Below are 21,494 nucleotides of genomic sequence, written 5' to 3' on the forward strand. Positions count from 1 at the left end.
CCGTACACACGGATAAAGGACGATCATCTGAGGTTTGAAACGTTAAAAAATGTTGCACTTATGGTCATGTGAGAAGGTGCTTTTTTGTGCTGAAGTTTACTCTGTTTATTCGCGTTTATGCATCCGAAATATAGTTAGATTTTCGATTTTCACTAAAAAAAAGGTTGAGATCTTCGATTTTAACGTCAAAAAGAACCAACAAGTTTGCAATAATTGCTAAGAACTTCGTTGCTACGAGCAATTAAAGAGTGATTTTATCACTTTCAATTTGGTCCCGCGATCCGGGATCGAATCATTTTTTGATACTGGCCATGAAACGGTGTAAAAAATTGTTTTCAGAGGAAGAGCAAAAATTTTTACCTTCGGGAAAGTTTCTGGAACAAAATAGACAAAATAGAAATTGTGTGCTTCTGGGATTCACATAACATAGGATCGAGCATTATAAACTCATATTGAGGAGAAATTGAAGAGGGCAAATAGAGTGCTACATGTTTAGAAGGAATGTTTAATTACTTGTGAAAACTGCCGAGATTGTTTCTCAATATGTCACCTATCCTGCTTCTTCTGTACGGCTATTCTGGACGAACGAAACGTCTGAACTTGGTACTTGTTTTGTCTGCCATCTGGGTCGAAATAGCGGTATAATGATTATAGCATGAGACGGCTGGGACAACAGCAAATATCTGTACAACAGCGACTCCAAAACAAAACTAGAGAATATAAATCTCTAAAATGAATTGAGATAAAAGTTATAACAAACACAAAGAGAAACTGGAGATTTCAAGTTTTTGTTTGATTTTGATACGTGTTAACGTTATTTCTGAAAAGTTCAGTGGAAAAACATTTTTGGAAAATTTTGTGCCTAGAGAAGACTTAGTTCTACGGAAAAAGTTGTCGGTTTTTTGTTAACGGCTTTTCGGTATTTTGAATTCGCCTCTTGTGTCTTGTCGAGTGGCTTCAGAGAGCTTTTTTGGAGATCTAAGGTAGTGTCATACTCTCCCCTCATGGTTGCCAAGAGATAAAGTAGGTCGTGTAGTTCAGCATAAAAACACAGTGGTAGAAGTTTAAGGTTGGTTAATCTATCTCTGTAACTTTCATTTGAGCAGAGAATCCATTTTGTTGCCAGTTTTTGAATTTTTTCAAGATCTAATATGTTTGTCCGAGAGGGCTTCCATGCCTGTGATGCGAAGGTGACTGTTGGAACAACGGAACGATTGTACGCGTCCAGTTTAGTCGTCAAGTTACAAATGTTTGAGAGATTGCGCACCACTTTGCCTATATACCTCATCTTCCCAACGAGTTTAAGAAGTACTTCATGATGCTTTTTATCTTTAGGTTGCGTAAACAAAAGTGAAAAGTTGACTGAAGATTAAAGAGCCAGTTTTTCTTATATTTTGCTCCATTTTGGAAAAAAAATGTTGGAACAATTGTTTTAGGTATTCAATGCATAGACAATGAGCAAACGCGCAAATCCATTTCATACCGCTCAAAAGTCGCTAAATAAAGCCAAAAGACTATATGCTGAACAGAATAAGAAAGATGATGATCTTGGCACGTATCATTTGACAGACTACTACTACAGGGATGGACTCCGATTTGTACATCCGTACTACTACACATTCAAATCTTTTGTGAAAAGTGAGATTATTACTTAATTAGTTTGCTTCCATTTTTCAAATCTTCCCTTGGTAGCCATCCCCGAACCCTTGAGGACAGTAGGACTGGAGTTTACAACATCTTCTTCCCATTTGCCGTGAATATACCATAACAGGAATATACACTGGAATATTGTAACAAATTGCACTTTTGTGAGCTTAAATAGCCGGGCAGTGCTAGCTAGCTTCATAATACCTATTTAATACCGTTTACTTTTAGAACAATTACTTTCGCTATAAATCCATTATGTTTACCTTCTGTTTGACAATGCTGTGAGCAAATACTTGATTTCTTAAATCTGATGCTTCATTGTTTCTTAAATTACTTTATATATTTTAGAACGATGGGTAGGAGAAAAACTGAAAGATATCTACGTGAAAGAATTCCGAGGCGAATCAGAAGAAACACTGATGAAGAGATTTGCAGCTGGGAACATTGCAGTGAACGGTGAGCCCGTTAGGGATGATTACGTTATCAAAGACAACGACTTCATCGAGGCTACGATGCACAGACATGAGATGCCAGTAAAAGCAGATCAAGTTTCAGTACTACATGATGGAGACAAGTTTTATGTCGTGAACAAGCCAGCCTCCATTCCTGTCCATCCCGCTGGAAGGTTCAGATACAACAGCCTCTCTTTTATACTAGGTTTATAAACGAAGCTCCATTTATCTTCTGCATAGTCGACTTAATATCTCCTTGCGCTATTTTAGAACGCGTTCGAACAAGAAAAAAAATGTAAGTCAAAGCCCCCCCCCCCCCAGCATCATTGACGCTCCTCCGGTTCTTAATTGTAAAAATTTGCTCCCTCCCTCACTCACTTAAGACTTCCCCGTCCCCCTCATCCAGCTGGCGATTTGGACCCCCCTTTCGTCCATACCTCCCACCCCACCAACCCTATCCCCCGTCGTTTGACCCCCCACCGAATGGATCCCTAAGCCCCAGCTGGCTACTACCGAAGTAACCGCTCACCATTCGTTTGAGAGTAATTCTCTCGAAGTTCTCCCTGACGTTTTAAGCAGTATATTTGGCGCAATATTACTCAAACTTTTGACGCAATGTTACTCCAACTTAGAATCAGATTTCTAAAAGTTTTCGTCCCATCCGCTACATTAGTGCTCTCGCCTACCTTCGAAACTCAGGTAATATGCAATGGTAACTTACCAGAAATTCAACGTAAAGTTGATGATCTGTATGCTTTAAGTTTTAAGATAAGAAATTTGTCACGAAATCACACCTCCGATTGTTTTTTCTCCGATGTTTAACGCAAATCCAGTTTGAATCTTAGCTCAACAAACGTGAGAACATCAAATTTTGTAACATCTTTTCCCCTGAGAAGCCAGACTGAAGATCATTGGCTTGGAAGTGGTCTGAATTTTGTTTATCTGAATTTCAGAGACAGGCATAAGCACAGTGTATGAAATGGATGGTGTAAAAAAATTGACTGCAATTTGAAGTAATATTGGTTTCCTTTTTTTGAAAAAAAGTACGTTTACTTTGTAAAACTAGGGGTATATAACTTACTTTCAACGTTCTGTTTATATTGGGGGGGGGGGCTATCAGTTTTTATTTCAAGATATCTTCACACAATTTTTGAGTTCTTGTTGTCACTAGTCAAATTCGGGTAGTGGTTTGAGTGACGCCGAAGTAGTTAATCGACTAAAAAGCGAGAAGTTTCGAAGCGCAAGTTGAGTAAAAATACGGCGTGTGAACAAACTTCTGAGAGAGTTTCGTTCAATGCGGCCATTTGACTTCTGTATCAACTGCATTATTGAGACTTTCTCTCGGATTTTTGCTAAATAGTTTTTTCAATGTCTGCTTCTTGAGACTTAGTCTTTTGGGTTTTCTCACTAAAATTTCTTTGAACTATAATTTAGGGCTTGTCCTTTTGTTTTTTACTTCGTTCGTTTTCTGGTTATTTTGTTTTATTTGTTCACACATGGACTCTGAAAGACTTTATGCATTAGTGTTTACCTTGCTCGATTATTTTTTAACCATATATAACTTATCTAACTCCACGAACCGGCTTATGCACTCGTATTAAGTTTAATTTAAGGCTAGAGTAAACCATGTGCGTTATAAATGACTTATAAAAAAGGCTTCTGTGGATTGAAATTGAGCAAGCCATGTCAATTTACCCATATCCTTTTTATAGCTGTAAACAGCGTTGCCATTGTGGGTGATTTCTTGGTTTTCTCGTCATCTAAATTAGAGTTCCAAAAATTGGGAGCGCTGATTGGTTTAGGGAGTTTTTGAAATCGTAGAAGGTTCAGTCGGAGACACCCCCCTGAATTTAATTGCCACACGCCTCGTTTTTTTTCTTCGCTTGTTAAATTCTTTTCAGTATCTTTTTCGATCTGTGTTCCAGCTATATATTTTCAATTTTTGTATTTTCACAATTCTTTATGGATATTCGAGTAGTGGTCCCTAATTTCTAACAAGGAGGCTCGGTAATGTGTGATGGCACATAAGGTTACAACCCCGCTTATCCTCATTTTTGGTATAATTGTCTATCAAATGAGGAACAGATAGAAAACCACCAAATAATTTTTATTTTCAAAAAAATTGGGTGTATTATTATAAAGATAGCCTCCAAAGCAAATAACTCAGTGGAGTATAAAAGGACACATTAGATTGAGGACTTACTGCCATAATTAAGAGAGCGAGTCAAGACGAACAGCAAAATCAATTAAAAACAACAAACATTAATTACATCCAAAACTTTGTCCATTTAAAAAAAAACTTAATAACAAAAGTCAAAATGGCGTCAGATAAAACTCAAACTTAACAAAATAACTTGTACTTCACAAGAAGGGATATGGGACCAGTCCATAATATTGTAACAACTAGACAAAAAAATTCGCTTATATGTTTTAAAAACAATTAATTTCGAAATGAAAACCATTACAAATCAACTGGAAACATCCCACAGCTTTATGATTCCTCATTTTTCTATAGGAGGGCATTACGACCTGCCATTATAGATTTTTTTCATCCGGTTACAAAAGAACAACAAAAAGACCACAAACAACAATTCAATTAAAACTTGCCAGAAAACGCTGTCGAAGCCGTAAAGCCATATTTGGCCCTCAAAATATGTTCGATTGCGCCTTTTTCAAACAACGATAATGTAGTATGCGGCCTTTCATTAATGAGTCTAGGTACCAAGTAGACAAAAAAGAGAAATGGCAAAGTATATAATTCTTTTGATTTTTTTTTCGAAACAAAATTACTTCCTAAGTCATGGAAGCCATTAATTACAACATGAAATAATAAAATAGGCTCGTTTATTCGTCCAAAGGAAACCCTTGAGACCTAAAAGTATCCAGAATATGTTTTGCGTCTACAAAAAGAACGTCAAATGTGACAAATCAATTTAATTTATTTTGTGAAAAATAGGTGTTGAAGCCAGTAATGCTTTAAATTCTTCAAAAATTTTAAATTTTGTGACACCAATCTTTTTTGACACTTTCCCGTGACACCAATAATGTAATTTTTGACTTGTAATTAACGAGACTAGGTAACAAAAAGTCAATGAAAAGAACAAAATTGCGAAGTTAAATAGTTTTTTTTGTTTTGGAAACCATCAGCTATCTACTAATATCAAATATCGGCTCATCTATTCTTCCATGAAACGCCAATGAAACTTGTCACTTTACAGAAAATATTTCACGACTAAAATGGCGAAATAAAAACGACAGTTAAATACAAAATTAAAAAATTCCTTTCAATTCTTCAAGAAAGAAGTGTCGAAGCCGTTAAAACGATAATCTATATCTTTCAGGATTTTAATATGTTCAGTTGTGCGTTGTTTTGAACGCCAATGATGTGATATGAGAACTGTCAATAATTTGATAATGTGACACTACTAGAAAACGTGAAAAAACTGGCAAATATCTACAAATAAAAAATCTGAAATCTATTATAATCAAAGCCAGAAAACATTAACTTAAGGCTTTAAACCGCAATAGAGATTAAATTTTTAATCAGTAGAAAGAAGAAGCATTCTCTCTTTCTTTACTGACACTCAACTACAAGTTGACCTAATTAATAAAAAAAGAAAGGAAAATCTCATTAAACCATTATATAAAAAAATCAACTGTTTTCTTAAGTCAAAATGACCAACCATAAGCTTTCAAATAAAAAACTGAATGCATTAGCTTGGAGCTGCTTAGGAAGTTCTTGTAACTTTGTTCTATATCGGCTAAATGCAATTGCTTAGTTTATCACATAGCTTAGTACATCTGTGCGCGGAAAGTTTTTACTCCCCTCCGATTGGTTTTAAGAATAGGAACCTCTTCAGCAAAATAGGAGGTGGCTGTTGAAAAGATCCATTATACGAAAATATATTTTTAACGACAAGGTTCGGTAATGTTCGCTTGCGCATAAGGTTCCGAACCCGCTCATCCACAATTTTGGCATAATTGTCTATCAAATTAGGAGCAGATAGAAAAATCCAAAAATTATTTTTGGGAATCCCAAAAAACCCAAATATTTTTCAAAAAAAATAGTGTTTGAACGAAAAGATAGTCTCCAAAGCAATTAACTCAGTGGAGTAAAAATTGATGCATTAGATTGATGAGATATGCCAATATTAAGAAAGCGAGTTGAGGCGAAAACAAACATCAATTACATCAAAACTTATGTCAGTTTTAAAAAATAAAACTTAATAACCTTTAACATACCGTCAGATAAAACTGATACTAAACAAATTAACTTATAAATCACCAGAAAAGATATGAACCAGTCCATAAAAAGGTTTGATAGCAATTAGACAAAAAGAACAAACACTGTAAAGTTAAAAATTTCGCTTGAACTTACTTATTGTCAGTAGCGCAGTCTTAATGGATTTAAGTGAGTAACTTTTTAATTAAATCGACGGGAACAAAAATTTTAATCTTTAGGAGGTTAATGTTTTTATATATGGCCCAGGTGAAAATGGCTTACGCATATTACAGGTAAAACTCTGGGCATGAAGAAGTTAAGCACTGTGCATCGGTTAGACCGACTGACCTCTGGCTGTCAAATATTCGCCAAGGATTCCGATACTGCTCGCAAGTGTTTCGATGCGTTGAAGAGCCGAAAGGTGTCTAAACTGTACGTAACTGGTCTGCAGGGGATGTTCCCCGAAAAAGAGATCAACTGCGACGCACCAATTGGTCCAATATGCAGTAGAATTGGTGAGCTTTGTGGTTTATTTTTTTTGCAAGTGTTGAATCAGTAAAATGATGCTCACCTCACTTAATTGTTTGACATGTCCGTCTTTTGTGTGTCAAAGTAAAGTGCTATCAATAAGTACATGCTAGCTATCAGATGACTTTCACAGCCTCCCCCTCCCCCAGTGTAGAAATCCAAAATTGATTAGTTCTTTCTGATGTTATGCGGGTCCCACCTGTCATTACGCTTTGCCATCCGTATTCGTTCACTGGGGAAATACAAATTTTGTCACTAGGAAGCAGCTTCGAATGTTTTATAGGAGAAATATCATCGACTCAAACTCTTGACAAAATGGCCTTTCTTGTTAATCAATAGATACTAGCGTACCAGTAGTTGCGTCTTAAGTTCTTAAGCAGGAAAAAATAGCCTGCAGATTGTCATTGGGCTTCAATATTTATCATTAAAACATAAAGATTGACCTGCGATGTTTTCAAATCTAAATGTTCAATTGCATTTAACCAAACTCGCAGCAATTATTTAGGGCCTGTTCTTTTTAATGCAATTTTTTGCCCTGATCGTTTTTTGGCCGATTACGGCTTAATTTTAATGAGTGAGGCCAACCCAACTTAAGTTAAGCTAGCCAATGGCTAGTTTCAAGCCAGTTGTTTCTGAATAAATCGTCCGCCTTTAGTCAGTTATGCTTATGACGCACAGTTACATAGCAAAAGAAATTATAGGTCCATCTAAATGCAAGATTAAATTATTACTTAATCATCGCACCTGCACCTGTAATGTTATTCGGAAACAATTTACAATTTTATAAAGCCGAAGTTCTGATGGAGTAGCAGAGGAATTCTCGTATTGTAAAGTTTGTATATAGTTCTGAAATAATAATAATTTTTTAACAAGTTAATGTTGCAGGTATCAACGCAGTATCTCAATCACGAGGTCAAAATTCGGTCACCACCTTTAACAGAATTCACTACGATCAGTTGAAGGACTTGAGCATAGTTGTATGTAAACCCTTAACAGGTAGAACTCACCAGATACGAGTACATGCACAGTATCTGGGTCACCCTGTGATTAACGACCCTCTGTATGGCACAAAAGCATGGGGCGAAGTCAAGGGAAAAGATATTGACGAATTGGACGAACGGTCGCAGTTAGAGATTACTGACAAGTTAAGGTTAGTTGGGAATGGTGTCTTGTATATCGCTAACTGCACCCACTAGATGAATTATATTGATCCTGTCAGTTCCACCACGAATCCCTAAACCCTACTGAAAAAATGAATTTTTGTTTGCATGTGAACGAATGAACAAACATAATGCGTTTGTGAACCTGGTCATGATTTCTATTGCCTAATATGAGATGAAAAGGGATAACATTATTAAGGCCTGAAATGTCAATAATATGTGGCCATAGTCTGCTGTGGGAAAAATAAACAGATCCTTTTTTTAAACCTTTGACCCGTCACTGCTTTTTTAATTGACTGTTCTCAGTTGTGATTTAATTGGTAGTAGTTTACTACTGGTTAAAAACAACAAGCGGGTCGACTCCATACTATATACAAAAAAACGGGGTACAAATGACTGCTTGAGAGCTAGCAACTTGGTGCACCGAAGTGCACAGATTCATACCGGATTTGTTTCATTTTCCGCTCGGTAGAATATGGCTATCTATAAGTGGTATTTTTACACCCATATAAGAGTTATAGAGAGCCCCGCTTCTTATTAGGCTGCTCTAGAAACTTTTAAACGCTAGAAATGGTTGGCATGTTTAATTATAGTGGGACAAAATTAAATTAAATCAAATTAAATTTTCATTTCGATTTTCGAGGTTTTTCGCGCATATTATGTATATTTCTGCTTCTTGTTCATTCCGTGCTTGTGACTGTCTGCGGCTGAGTTAATTAAAGGACTATAAAAGGACAGATAGAGCAAAGTATGAACAAGTCTAGTACAGAACATCAATAGAAAATTCTAACATCAAAGATTGTGAATCGATAAAAAGTTGATAAAAATTTTTTAAAAAGTTTGGAAAATCAGTTGTTTTTCAACCCTGTTCGGAAAAGTGTAAAATCAACCCTGTTGATTTCTGTGTAAAACAATCGGTTCTTGAATTTGCTTCTCACAGGAGAGCTTCTTCAAGAAATTCTATGCATCGATTTTGATCTTCGCGATAGATCAAATTTGCCGATTCCGGGTGCTGATAATGATGGTCCCTGACTTGTGTACCTCTCATACGGTTCAACAGATATTCATAAAAGCCATCAAACTGTTTGATCGGGGAATTCCGAAAGTACAGGCAAGGGCTTATCAGTATCTATTGAAATCCTCAATTACAAAAACAACACCATTATGGTGTATGCAGAATCATTTCTTAGTCTCTGGGTCAAAATGCCCAAATTTTAAACCCCAGAGAAAAATTTTCTCTTACCAGCTGCTATCTAATACAATGTTACAGAAGGAAAAATTTAAGATCTGCTGATTACACCAAAACAGGGTACGCAGTTTGATTAATTGCTCTCCAACGAAGTTATAGCAGTAGCTTGTCTTTTTAATGCCGTTTTTCTTGCTATCGATTTTCTGACACTTCTTACCCCCTCACCAAGTCAGGTCAAGCGGCGTAAGCTTACGCTAACTGCAACAACCAAAATACAGCCCCACGGAAGGCGATTGAGCGCAGTTCGTCCAACGTTAGTCGGGCATTTTTACAAAACTTAAATACCATTCCTGAGTTGATATTCACAATGAGTCAAATTTGGATTGTATTCTAATTTAAAGGGCTTCGAGAACAAATTTAGTCTCATCTCAAAACTGGATGTTTCATCATATTATTTAAAGAATCCTTAATAAGAGTTTTCGGTCAAATCGGCCGTATTCGTTCCCAAATTGTCTCATTAATTATTCTGATTGCCTACAAGGTCCATCGTCTCTCTTACAAAGCAAATTTGAAAACAGCTCTGAGGAGTTGTTTTTAGTTCTCAAATTTAAGCACTTTTTGGGAAATTTGAATTTTAGTCAATATTTCTGGTTTTCTTAAATGAGCATGTTTTGGCTTCATTTGGAAACTGATTTGTTAGAAACTTCAATCGCGACTTAGCTTGTGATTATCCAGCTTGGGTGACCTCTATTTGAATTTGCATTCTCGATTTTCGTTTATTGAGTGCGGAGGTTATTTTTTTTACTTCTGCACTCATTTGCAAATCAAAATTGAGCTTTTGAGGTCTAAATGAAAGTAATTAGAAGCCAAGCAAGCTGAATAATAAAGAAGTTGTTACCTTCGAGACTTTGTAGCTTGAACTTCAGTTTGAAAATGGGATAGACGTTGGTTTCTGGATCTAATTTTTGACTTTGTTAAATTTTGCTGTTTACGTGACAAAGTTGTGTTTTTATATAGTGTGAAATTGTATTAGATTTGATATAATGTCTTTCATTCCCTGTTTTATTGATTTCAATAAAGTGATTCCACTGGTGTTCATATTCTCTCTTTCACACGTATGTCCTTTTGAAGAATCTATCAGTTTAACTGTAAAAATTGAATAATCGAATCTAGCATTTGCAGTTCTTTTGTCCCAATGGTAGATAGATGTTGTCTTAAATTGTGTGCGGGCAACTAATGATGTATTGACTTAGGGACATTGTCATGTAAATTTGTAAATTTCACCCATTTTTTACCTCACCACAATTAGTTTGAGGCCGTAAAAATTTGGGGGTTTTTTGTTTTTATCTAAATTGGTTGTGAAACGGGCAATTTGGCATTAAATGGTTTCTAAATTTTGTTTTTGAAAACAAATTTGCGAAAGTTTTCCTTCAGAATTATTGTCGACCTTTAATTAACTTCTTTAGCAAGATTTCCTTGACGCTTGATACTCAATCATGTCAATCCTGTGTGTTTATGCTTGACAATAATATTATTATTTTACGCTAAGGTTGTACTCGGTTAGCGCCAAATGTTTTCAATGAAATCGGTGTTTTTTTGCGTGATCTTGTCTTTCCATTTCCGCATGTTTGTTTAATGAATTGATAACCATTTTGCTAGAGCAATTTGTGAGCAATTTCAAGAGGCAAATATGACTTTCTTCAATCGTGGGCTGCCTCGTGATTATAAAACAGCTCTGTTTGAATTTGATCTGATTTTTTCTCAATTCAGATGTATAAGAGTGCAGAAGTCAGTTGCTTTCACTTCTGTGCTCACTCAAAGTCTAAATTGAGAATTTAATATCTAATTGAAATTAAATAGAGGGAACTTGCTTCTTAAAAGACCTTACTGTTTTAGATTCAGTTTGAAAACGGCATTGATGTTGATTTTTGAATCTCATTTTTTTGTTTCCTTTTTTGGAAAAATTATTTGTTCCCTTATCTCTAATTGAGAAATTGCAATAGAGTTGATTTCTTTTCTGTCGTTTCGAGTGTTTTTCTCAGTGTAGAAAATTAAATCCGATCTCGCTGGTATGAATCCTTCTTTGTATAGTCGTCTGTCCTTATTTAATGAGTCAAAGTTTGGGTAAAAAATTTTGAACAACTTCTTTAGAGGCAGTCTCTCTGCTTCAATTAGTAGACAAGTGAGGCAAGATTGTGGCCTAACGTTGTTGGAACTTTATGTGACATCGCACATTAGAGAGCCGGCTTGTTTTCTTTTGTTCGGGTCATTTTTTCCGACAAAAAGACCAACTTGACCGCTTTTTTCTTGGTAATGGCAAGACGATGAAACTTCCAAATGCAGAGTAAGTTCAAGAAATATTTGACAAGCAAACGTTTAATTGTATTTGTAATGGTCGATCTCAGAAAGTATTAATAAAAGATGTGCTGGCTTCGGAACCGGAAGTAAAAACAGGGGTAACGCAAGGATCGGTTTTAGGCCCCCTACTTTTCTTCTGTTATTTGCTGCCATTAGAGCTCATATTTAAACAGATTCAAATAAACTATCATTTCTATGCGGACGATACCGTTATTTATTTTGTCTATGAGGAAACGGTGACTCAGGAGATGTTTGATTTGATTATTAGCACCTTACAGAAATGGTTTTGTGGCGCCAAACTGAAATTGAATCCCAGTAAAACAGAATTTATGAAGTTAGTGCGAAATAATTCTTTCAATGCCGATCTAAAACTCCCTATGAATTCCAAATTTTCGAATCGTGTGAAATTCCTTGGCTTGGATGACAAACTTTTATTTTCAAAGCAAATCAGCTCAGTTTTTTCTGCCTGCTACTATATGCTACGGAAGATCTATTCTATCAGAGACACTGTTGACAACCATGTCCTAATAGAGTTGGTAAGAGTTATGATTATTTCGAGGCTTGATTAGTGCAATTCACTTTACTATGGATTACCTGCTGTACTTCATGGGAAGTTAAAACGGATAATGAATTGCGCATGCAGGCTGATATTTCGACTGTCACCAGCGTCAATATTTATCAAGCAGCTACATTGATTACCTGTGCAGAAACGTGTGTTGTTCAAAATTTTGCTTTTTTGTCATCGCCTAATTCATCATCTTCAACGAGTTCCAGGGTATCTTAGCTCTCTTGTGTCTCGCAATGATAAAGTTACAAGAGGCCAGTATATCTACAACCTTCAAATTTCGGTCACTAAAACTAACTTCGGAAAAAGGTCTTCCAGCCATGCAATTCTGCATGAATGGAACAGACTGCCATTTGAATCGAAGCTAATACCAGATGAGCTTACTTATAGGAAGAAACCGAAAACTTTTTTATTCTGATTGTTTTATTTTGAAGCACCTTTTGAGTATTTCAATGGTGCTGAACCTATAATAATAATAATAATAATAATAATAATATTTGGAATTTTGATTTCAGGGCTGAACACGACAACACTTGTGGCATGGAATGGAGAAACAAGAACAAATTCATAAAGAGATCGAGTACAAGTGAAACGTCCAACGAGTCATCCAAGGCAGATGAAAAGACACATTTTGACCCAATATGTGAGGAGTGTGGCGTTGATTTTGAAGATCCGCCTCTTTCTCAGCTGGAGATATATCTACATGCTTATCGATATGAGATTTTAGACCAAATGTTTGTGGCTCCGCTTCCTCATTGGGCTAAAAAGTATGAGGCATTGGTTGAAGAATTTGTCAAAACTTCAGTAGTTTCAGACTTCAAGTCTGAAAAGGCAGATTCACTCAATGGTGCGTCAAATGAGGCGCAAAATGAAAAGGCTCCAAATATTGCTGCTTCGGAGACCGTTGATTGTATGGAAAGTAAAAGTTGAGTATTTTTTGAACAATGGTGCTAAAGTTCTGAATTAAAGGAAACTAGAAACAGATTTTTATAATTTCTTCAAAATTTTATCCTAATTCTTACCAAGCTGTGAGCTATGAGGAAGTTTGGATTTGCAGAAGAGTAAATGAGGTCTATAGACAAATTGATCAAATTATTCAAAATAAACGGGTACACGGCTTCAACTATGTGTTGGTTCTAGGCCTGGTTAAACTCGCTGCATGTACCCAATTTATGCTAAGTCTGTTAACAACTTCACAGTAATTTCGAGACCTATTTGCCTTTCAAAATGACAAACAGGTGTTCACCATTGTTTGCACCCTTGTCATGTGACATAAATGACCATTCAGGCTACATCTGTTTTTATTATATAACGCAATTGGTGTCTACGAATTTTGATGAGCGTTGTCAACACCATTGAAAATCTTAGATTTTATAGTTTTCTCTCAATAGATTTGTCTGGTCAAGAAGATAGCAGAGAAGGTGGCCATAACTCATGAATAATTTAAAGTTACTTCAAAGTGTTGGAGTTTGAAATTAAGTACTACTCATGGATCCTCCTACTGGCCATAGTCCAATTATGAGAGGCGAAAGTCATTTTGAGCATGATTGGATTCTTCTAAATCCGAATGTTTTTAGGTTAAAACTTTATTATCAGCGACATAATTAATGGCTGATCTGTTTGAGGTTAAAATTCGTGTATCAGTGCATGTTCAGTATCATTCATTCCTTATTATAATTAGCTTCACTGTCAGCTATGCACACCAGAATCGACATTGTCGACAGAAATTTTAGCATGCGAAAATGATTAAAGTCGAGTAATGATGTTTGAATATTTGATTATTGCAATTTTCTGATAACTGAAGTTCATCGTCTTATCATTAAAAGTCATTAAAATTGTCGTGGATCAGCTAATAAATCTAGGCAATTATATTTGACTAATTTGATCGACCTTTTTGATCGACATAGTGCGACATTATATTGTATCATAATTACTATTTTTAGTGGTGAAGATATTTAGTTTTCAACGCAATCGACAATAAATCTAGGCAATTATATTTGACTAATTTGATCGACCTTTTTGATCGACATAGTGCGACATTATATTGTATCATAATTACTATTTTTAGTGGTGAAGATATTTAGTTTTCAACGCAATCGACAAAATGTCGACTCTAATCGATGCAATGTTCTCCTTAATTAGTAAAGCAAGATGTAAGGAGCTGAACCCTTAAGCTAGATTTTTGACACTTAGTCCATTGCATTTGTGCCAATTGGATTTGGACCATCTATAAGTACAAGGTTTATCGGCACTCATTAAATGAAAGTACATAGCATTCATTGTACTCTAAGGACTTTGCTGTCCTCTAAGAAGAGCACTCTAATAAGAGTACAAAAGTTTTTCACACTAACTTGGTTGCTTCAGTTTTCAATAGACGCCGTCAGCCTTACAACGGCTATTATTTAGGAGCTCTCCTATTTAGGCCCTCTCCAAAATCAAAGGATTTGAATTGCATTGAGGTACTGCCTTTTTACGACGAGAAGAGGAGTTGGAGAAGTGTCTCTTTTAATCAATTTTACTGGAGTTAATTTTGTAGCGGGAAACGCGTGAAAAAATATTGGAGTGGTTTGTGTTGATCAAAATGAGAGTGGAGCGAACAGATTGTGGTTTTTGTTGGTATAAAAAAGTAATTGAGTTTTTAATTGCTCTCAAACGAAGTTTGTAGCAATTATATTTGTCCTGTCGATCTTTTTAGGCGATTTTTCGCTTGACCGACTTTTCGTCAAGAAATTTAAGAGACTTAAGCAGTTACACAGGCGGTTACTTGCAGAGGGATACTTCACCTTCTACAGGAAAACTAAGGAAATTAGAGGAGCACAATTTCATTTTTATCATCGTCATTTAGTATGTTTCATTTGCTGGATATTTTCCAGTTCTTGCTAATCTCCGACCAATAATTTCTAAAAAAAATCAATAGTTCAATTGAAAAAATTGGAGCTATTGTTCTAAATATTTTAACTAACTTCCCGTTATTAATTGCTCTCAAACGAAGTTTGTAGCAATTATATTAGTCCTGTTGGTCTTTTTTAATGCTATTTTTCGCTTGACCAATTTTTCGTCTGACGCATTTGACTTTTCTTCCTCAAAAACGGGATAAACAGGTAGCGCCCAGCGGGCATTAAGCGCTGTTGGACGCTTTCAGCTCAGTAGTCGCCAAGGATGCGATTCACAGAAACGGTTTTGGAGACTTATACTTAAGATGTGAAGGACGGTTCTTGGAGGTTGATCCCCCCCCCCACATCAACCCCCTTCTCACTCCCCATCCCCACACGTTCACATCGTTTAGGCCCCCACTGCGCTCACCTCATGACCCTTCAATAAGCTAAAACTAGCCTCACAAAACCGTGGCTAGCTTCTGACAAAGCCAACCGCTCGCCGGTTGTTTGAGAGCAATTCACCCGACGTTAGTCGGTTGTGATTATAATATTTTAAATAAATTAATTAAATAAGTTGGTTTTGGGCTTTTTTAAATTTTTGACTGTTTCTTTTATTTTTTTTAGTCGCGACGAAAGTTTTTAGTTCTGATGTCAAATTGAACTAATGAGTTGGTCACGCCGAAACAGATAGTGGAGCAAAAATTTTAGAACAAAAAATTTTAGAACAAAAATTTCAGAACAATAGCGATAGAACAAAAAGTTGCTAGTGGTGTTTTTATTTACATGCGGCAGGTTGACTCAATTTTTACGGTTTTTTCTCAAGTATTTCGTTGGGTATCAATTCTAGGTCTAGTCCTTTGTTTAGTCGATAAAAATTGTTTTGAATTACAAGTCAGGACTTTTCCTGCTTTTTTTGCAATTCGTTTTTACCTGTCAAGCACTTTTTTGTTTTACATAGTCACGACTTTCACGTTTGACTACTGATTCTCCCCAAACTCTGTTACAATTGAGTTAATTTTAAATTCTCTCGCTCATCGAATTAAGCCATGTACTGAATACGGTCAAAGTCAAAAGAGTCTAACCTAATGAAGCCTGGTCATGAAGTCATAAAGTGCATTACGTATCAAAGTTCATTAGAGCGATTGATAGCTGGGGTTAGTATCAAATTCAATGGCGGCCCTAATTTTGAAAGATGAATCAAGTTAATTTTAGAATCTAACTAAAACTGCAAACCAAATTAAACAATTTTTGACGCTTGAAAAATAGTCAAAGTTTTTTCTTCTGTTTCAATCCTGAAGTTTGTCGAGGCTGTGAACGGTGGCTTTTTCAGGCAATTTACCGGCTTTGATAAGTAAAATTCTTGAATATGTCAATTTTGACATTTTGTGGAGTGATATTGTCAACTTGCTGTTTAATTTGGGGTTTGTTCTCCGATTTATTCTTCCCGTAAAAATCAGTGCGGGGTTAGATGTGTGTAACTCAGCGACGATTGAATTTTTCCAGTTTAGTCCAATTTTGAAAATTTTGAAAACGACCGTCTTGGCGCTATTGATTTCATTGATTACAAATTGTTTGCTCTTTTATTCTGCTCCGTTGATAAACAGTTTTTAATTATTTTCCTCAGAAGTTACCAGAAGGATGGTTGTTCGATATGATGCTCGGTTTCGCCTATTTGGATAGATGGTCTAAAACAACTACAGAACATCTTTTCATGCCTCGTTGATTAGTGCCGGGTGTTGTTTAAGCTCGGCTTCACCTAGTCTTACCTCTTTGCCCGGTACACTAATAATCAATTTCGTACATCTAAAAGTTGTTCTCTAACTTTTAATTAGACTAGAGTCTACAAAATCTCTGCTGATATGTCAAAACATACGTGATGCGTTTCAATGTTGCGCCATAAAAATTTGATTATAGGTTTTAGGTTGTTAAGTTTTATTCGTTTAGTGCCCAACTCTGATTAAAAGGGGATGGCGTAAGGTAATCCTTAGAATGTGTTGATTTGACCATTTTTCATGATATGCAAAAATTTGTCAAAATAAAAAGCTCTTTGAAAGCTGAATTGATTGTTAAAATGGTTTTTTAAAATCCTTTTTTTCTGGAAAAATTGAGCATTCCGAACTTTTAACGGTTCCTCTGGGCTTTTGTGCTTAAATAACCTTTAAGAATACAACAGATAGCATCAAGGTTTTAGTGAAAGTGCTAGTAGGTTATATAGCCGATTCTAAAGAAAAGACGTAGAGTCGCAGGATAAAAACTTACAGATTTGAATTTCAAATACCTTTTTTGAAATATCTTTTTTCGGTCATAATATTTTATCAGATTGGTCTTTTATAATCCAGTAAAGTAATTCGCCTTCAAATGAGTTTCTGATAGATTTCGAAATTGAAGATAGATCCAATTAGCTGCAACAGTTATTGAAATACCTTCATTTTACTATTTTGACTTTTTTTGTAAAACATTGTTAAAATTAACGTTTAATTATCTATTTTCCAAGGGATTATTGTTCAACAGAAATCGCTGGCTTAAAATCACACTGTCAGAGTATTTTAAGTTGTCTGAATCGGAAGAAATTGATCTTCAATTTTTTAAGATTTAAATGCGCTTGAGTTATCGTTGTTCTTTTAGATTTTAACTATTGCAGCTAATGACCAGTTTCACTGAGTTCAAATTAGGAATTTATATTTTGAGGCGCTCGACTGGATACCTAATGTATATAATTTTGACGCTCTTTGTATTCATAAACTCTGAGTTCTGCCATTAGTTCGTACTTTTTGATGTGTCGTGTGCTTATGATGAATATCGAGTCTTATCGGCCTTCTAATGATGCAAAAGGATAACCAATAACCTTTTCGATTTCGATATCTATAGATATATTTTTTGGTGCTAATTGTATTCATAACTTTTTGGTGACATTTGAGTTTTGGCGGTTTTTTCGTTTTTAACATGGGATCAAAGGAAACATCTCATCTGGCTCCGAGCGCGCGACCTTCGCCTTTTTTAAGTTTGCGGTTTTTATTTATTGTGCTTTCTGACTTAGACACTACTTGCTTTAATATGTCATCAGTGATTTATCGGTTTTGCTGGTGTTTTTTTCTTTATAAATAGCCGCACAGCGATAGCTGGGGCTATTATTGGCCTTCTCTTGGTTTTTACAATTCAAAGAATTTGAATTGTATTGGGGTGGTATTTTTTTAAGATCTGTTCATACATTTTCATGATTTTTGAAGTCAAATAGGAGTAGTGATTTTGGTCACGACGAAACAGGAGGTGGAGCGAAAAAGGTAGTGGTTTTGCGGCGTGAAATTTTTTCGCCCTAATTTCAAAGTAGAGTGAGAAAACAGTTCGCTTTCTCGCTAGTGGTTTTTTGTTCACATGCGGAAATTTCACTTTGGTTTGTACTGTTTTTTCAATTTGGATTGGATTTTCTAAACTGTTTCCTCAATCCATTCATAGTTCATTCTAGGCCTACTTTTTGTAAACCAAATTTCCATTTCTCGCTCGTGGCTTTTTGTTCACATGCGGCATTTTGACATTGATTTTCTGTTTTTTTTTATTTTTTCTGATTTTTTTAGAAATGGTTTTTCCAATTCTCTCATAGTCCGTTCTTGGTCTAGTTGTTTGTTTAGTCAACGAAATTTCTTTGAATTGTGCGTCAGGACTTGTCCTGCTATGTTTTTTTATTTCGTCGTGAAGATTTTTGTTACGACCATATGACGTCACAGCTACTTCAAAACTGCTTTTTGTTCATTCGTTCATGCAATTTCAACTGAAGTGCGTGCGTGACGTCATTTTTCGCTCTTAGGGGAGGGAGTTTTTTGTTCATTCATTCGCGTGATTAAATTTTTGGTCACACTTGACTTACATCACTCTCAAAAATGACTTCCTCACTTTGAAATTGACTTTTATTTACTTTCATTCAAAAAGATAAGGTCAAATGGGTGTGTGCCACTATAAATGAAGGTTATTTGAGAGCAGCTAATAGAGGCAGCAAAAACTTATACAGATTTTTAATCAAAATATAACATATCAGCCTTCAATGAAAAGACCGAGTTTTTTTGGTCTGGCTTTTTTAATGTTTTTTTTATAGACTGTAGATCCACAAAGCTATTGCGGCTATTTTCTGGCAATCTGCTAGCTATGTTTGTCTTCTCTTCGCCTTACTAGTTAGGAAGATGCCATCTGATAAAAAGTATCTTACAAGTTTCGGTTGTTTAAAGATTGAGATTATAATTAACAGTTTATTTAACTTGGGACTTCGCTTATTGTCAGAAAATATGTTTGACTCAGCTAAGTTTTCAACAAGAGGAAAAGACTTCTGCGCTGTTTCTTTTTCATTGATCAGACAAAACTTGTTATTCCTGACTTATTTTTGCCACTTTTAGCTTTTTCCGTGAAAACTGACTTTAAGACTAGTATCACTCTTTGTTCAATCTACTCGTTCGGCGTACAAAAAGCAGTTGTTCAGCAAAACTGAGTTTTGGAAGTTATGTAGCAATCTTATGACGATTTTTTTGCAAATTTTCGCTGGAAGGATTCCTCGAAACTTTTCTTCCAGAGGGCACTTAGATCTCTTGGAGCCTTTCAACTCACTAGTCTCCAAATATGCGGTTCACAGAAACTGTAATGGAGACGTATACTCATTGTGTGAGGGGGCGGTCCCTAGAGTTTGACACCACCCTTTCCATCCCACCCCCTTACCCCCCCCCCCCCCCTTTCCATCCCCAACATCAGCCCGCTCCCCCAATTTTACCCCTGCACATCGTTCAGGCCGAAAAGACGTGGCCACGTGCAGCCAAAGCCCCCCCCCCCTGTTGCTCCCCAACCGCCAGTGCACCACACTCCCGCTGCTCTCACCTCACGCCCCTTCAATTAAGCTAAAGCTAGCCTCACTAAACCGTTGCTAGGTACTGAACTAAATTGTTGTCATTTTTTTCATCTGTCGTTATAACTGGTATTTTAATTTTCAAAAATAAGAAGAAGTACTTTTGATGCCAAACTGTTGGTACGTAAATCAGTTCCTTTTAGCTATTAGCTCTTTTGATAGAACTTTCTTTAAATAGAAAACGACATTTGGATTTCTGCTTTTTTATTTGATTTTCAACTAGGAGGCTCGGTAATGTGAGTTTGCACATCATGTTAACAACCCTCCCATCCAAACTTTGACTTAATTGTCTACCGATTAGAGCAACAGTTAAAAAGCGATAGGAAATCATCAAAATTTCCCATAATTTTTAAATAATTGTTGTTTGATTATAAAAAGTTATGAAATTCGACGACTAAATGAAATAAAAAATGCCTCATTAGAAAGCATTGAGACTTGCCATTAATGAGACTACGGGACAAGAAAAACATGCAAATAAAACAATTAAATTGCAGACAAAAGTCAACTTGTTTTTTTATAAAAAGATTTAGTAACAGTGTCAATAGTATCAGAACAAACCTAAAGTAAGCCAATTAACTTGCAGTTTTTTGCAAAGCAAATGGGACCCGTCTTAACTTCAAAAGTCACAACAACCTTCAGCTTTCAAGTAAAAAATACTAGAAGAATTTACTTGTGACTAACTGAGGAGTAAATATCACCTGTTCTTAGTTTCACTAAGTCATAAGACTACAAAATAACAGCATCCCGACAAGACTCGAAAAATCAACAAAATTACGCAAACACATCTGGAGTCCTTATGAGCATAAGCTGTTGACGAAATTTTTTCTTTGTGTCCACGTGGGTCTCATTTGAACAACAATGGGACCGATTGTTAACCGGGCAATGTGAAGAGACAACAAAAAGAACCATAAATATTGACCTGTAACCGAAGCTCACATTTTTTTTGATGGAAAACTCAGTTTCAAAGACATAAAAGCATCGGCCAAGTCATAATCCCAAAACCAGATGAGATCAGTCTTTATTTCGATGAGACCTGTCAAAATTGAAAATAAGTTGCAGGTTGACAACAGAAAGAAAAATGTAAAAAGTGCAACATTACCTTGATTTTTTGAAAACAAGGTCATTAAAACCATCAACTGTCCACGGAAAGAGTTTAAAAAATTTACTTATACCTCCATCGGAAGCCATTGAGACATCTCAATACTCAGAATATGTCAAGCGACTACAAAAACATCAATTACCTGTAGTTATCGGAAATTTAAGTAACAATTACGAAAGAAATAGCGAATTGTTAAAACTGTAAGCTATTCACTGAATTTGTTATATATGTTCAACAGAGCCTCCTTTCAAGAACAACGGGACCTGTTGTTCATGGGACATTTTGAAATGGGACATAAAAGGAACCGGAAATACCTGCAAAAATTCAAAAATTATACAGTTTTTTTTTAAAAGTTTTGCAGTCGGAAAACCATTAGTTGAAACATAAAACCGCTATTAGTTTTACTTTTGCTTTTCTCCGTAAAAAAGTGGGACCTTTTATTAAGGACACTTCATTAAGTTGACAGAATTAAGGTTTTAAAAGGTTGCAAAGGGCAAATTTCAATTTTTAAAGGAA

General features: G+C 35.7%; 1 protein-coding gene across 1 annotated transcript; it reads left to right on the plus strand.

The window, feature by feature from the left end:
- Positions 1–1,179: 1,179 nt before the first annotated feature.
- LOC142339206 (pseudouridylate synthase RPUSD2-like) lies at positions 1,180–13,136 on the plus strand. Its single transcript, XM_075389047.1, has 6 exons — positions 1,180–1,308; positions 1,437–1,638; positions 1,996–2,304; positions 6,615–6,836; positions 7,735–7,999; positions 12,637–13,136. The coding sequence occupies exons 2-6, from the start codon at positions 1,455–1,457 to the stop codon at positions 13,049–13,051; spliced, it is 1,395 nt and encodes a 464-aa protein (XP_075245162.1). The 5' UTR covers positions 1,180–1,308; positions 1,437–1,454; the 3' UTR covers positions 13,052–13,136.
- The last annotated feature ends 8,358 nt before the right edge of the window (positions 13,137–21,494 follow it).

The sequence above is a fragment of the Convolutriloba macropyga genome, chromosome 5 (assembly GCF_964194025.1).
Source record: "Convolutriloba macropyga chromosome 5, txConMacr16.3, whole genome shotgun sequence".
NCBI classification, from domain to species: domain Eukaryota; kingdom Metazoa; phylum Xenacoelomorpha; order Acoela; family Convolutidae; genus Convolutriloba; species Convolutriloba macropyga.

Coding starts and splice junctions, on each gene's coding strand:
- LOC142339206 (XM_075389047.1), top strand. CDS start 1,455: ATGAGCAAACGCGCAAATCCATTTCATACCGCTCAAAAGTCGCTAAAT. Junction 6,837..7,734: donor TCCAATATGCAGTAGAATTG/GTGAGCTTTGTG, acceptor TTAATGTTGCAG/GTATCAACGCAGTATCTCAA. Junction 8,000..12,636: donor GAGATTACTGACAAGTTAAG/GTTAGTTGGGAA, acceptor TTTTGATTTCAG/GGCTGAACACGACAACACTT.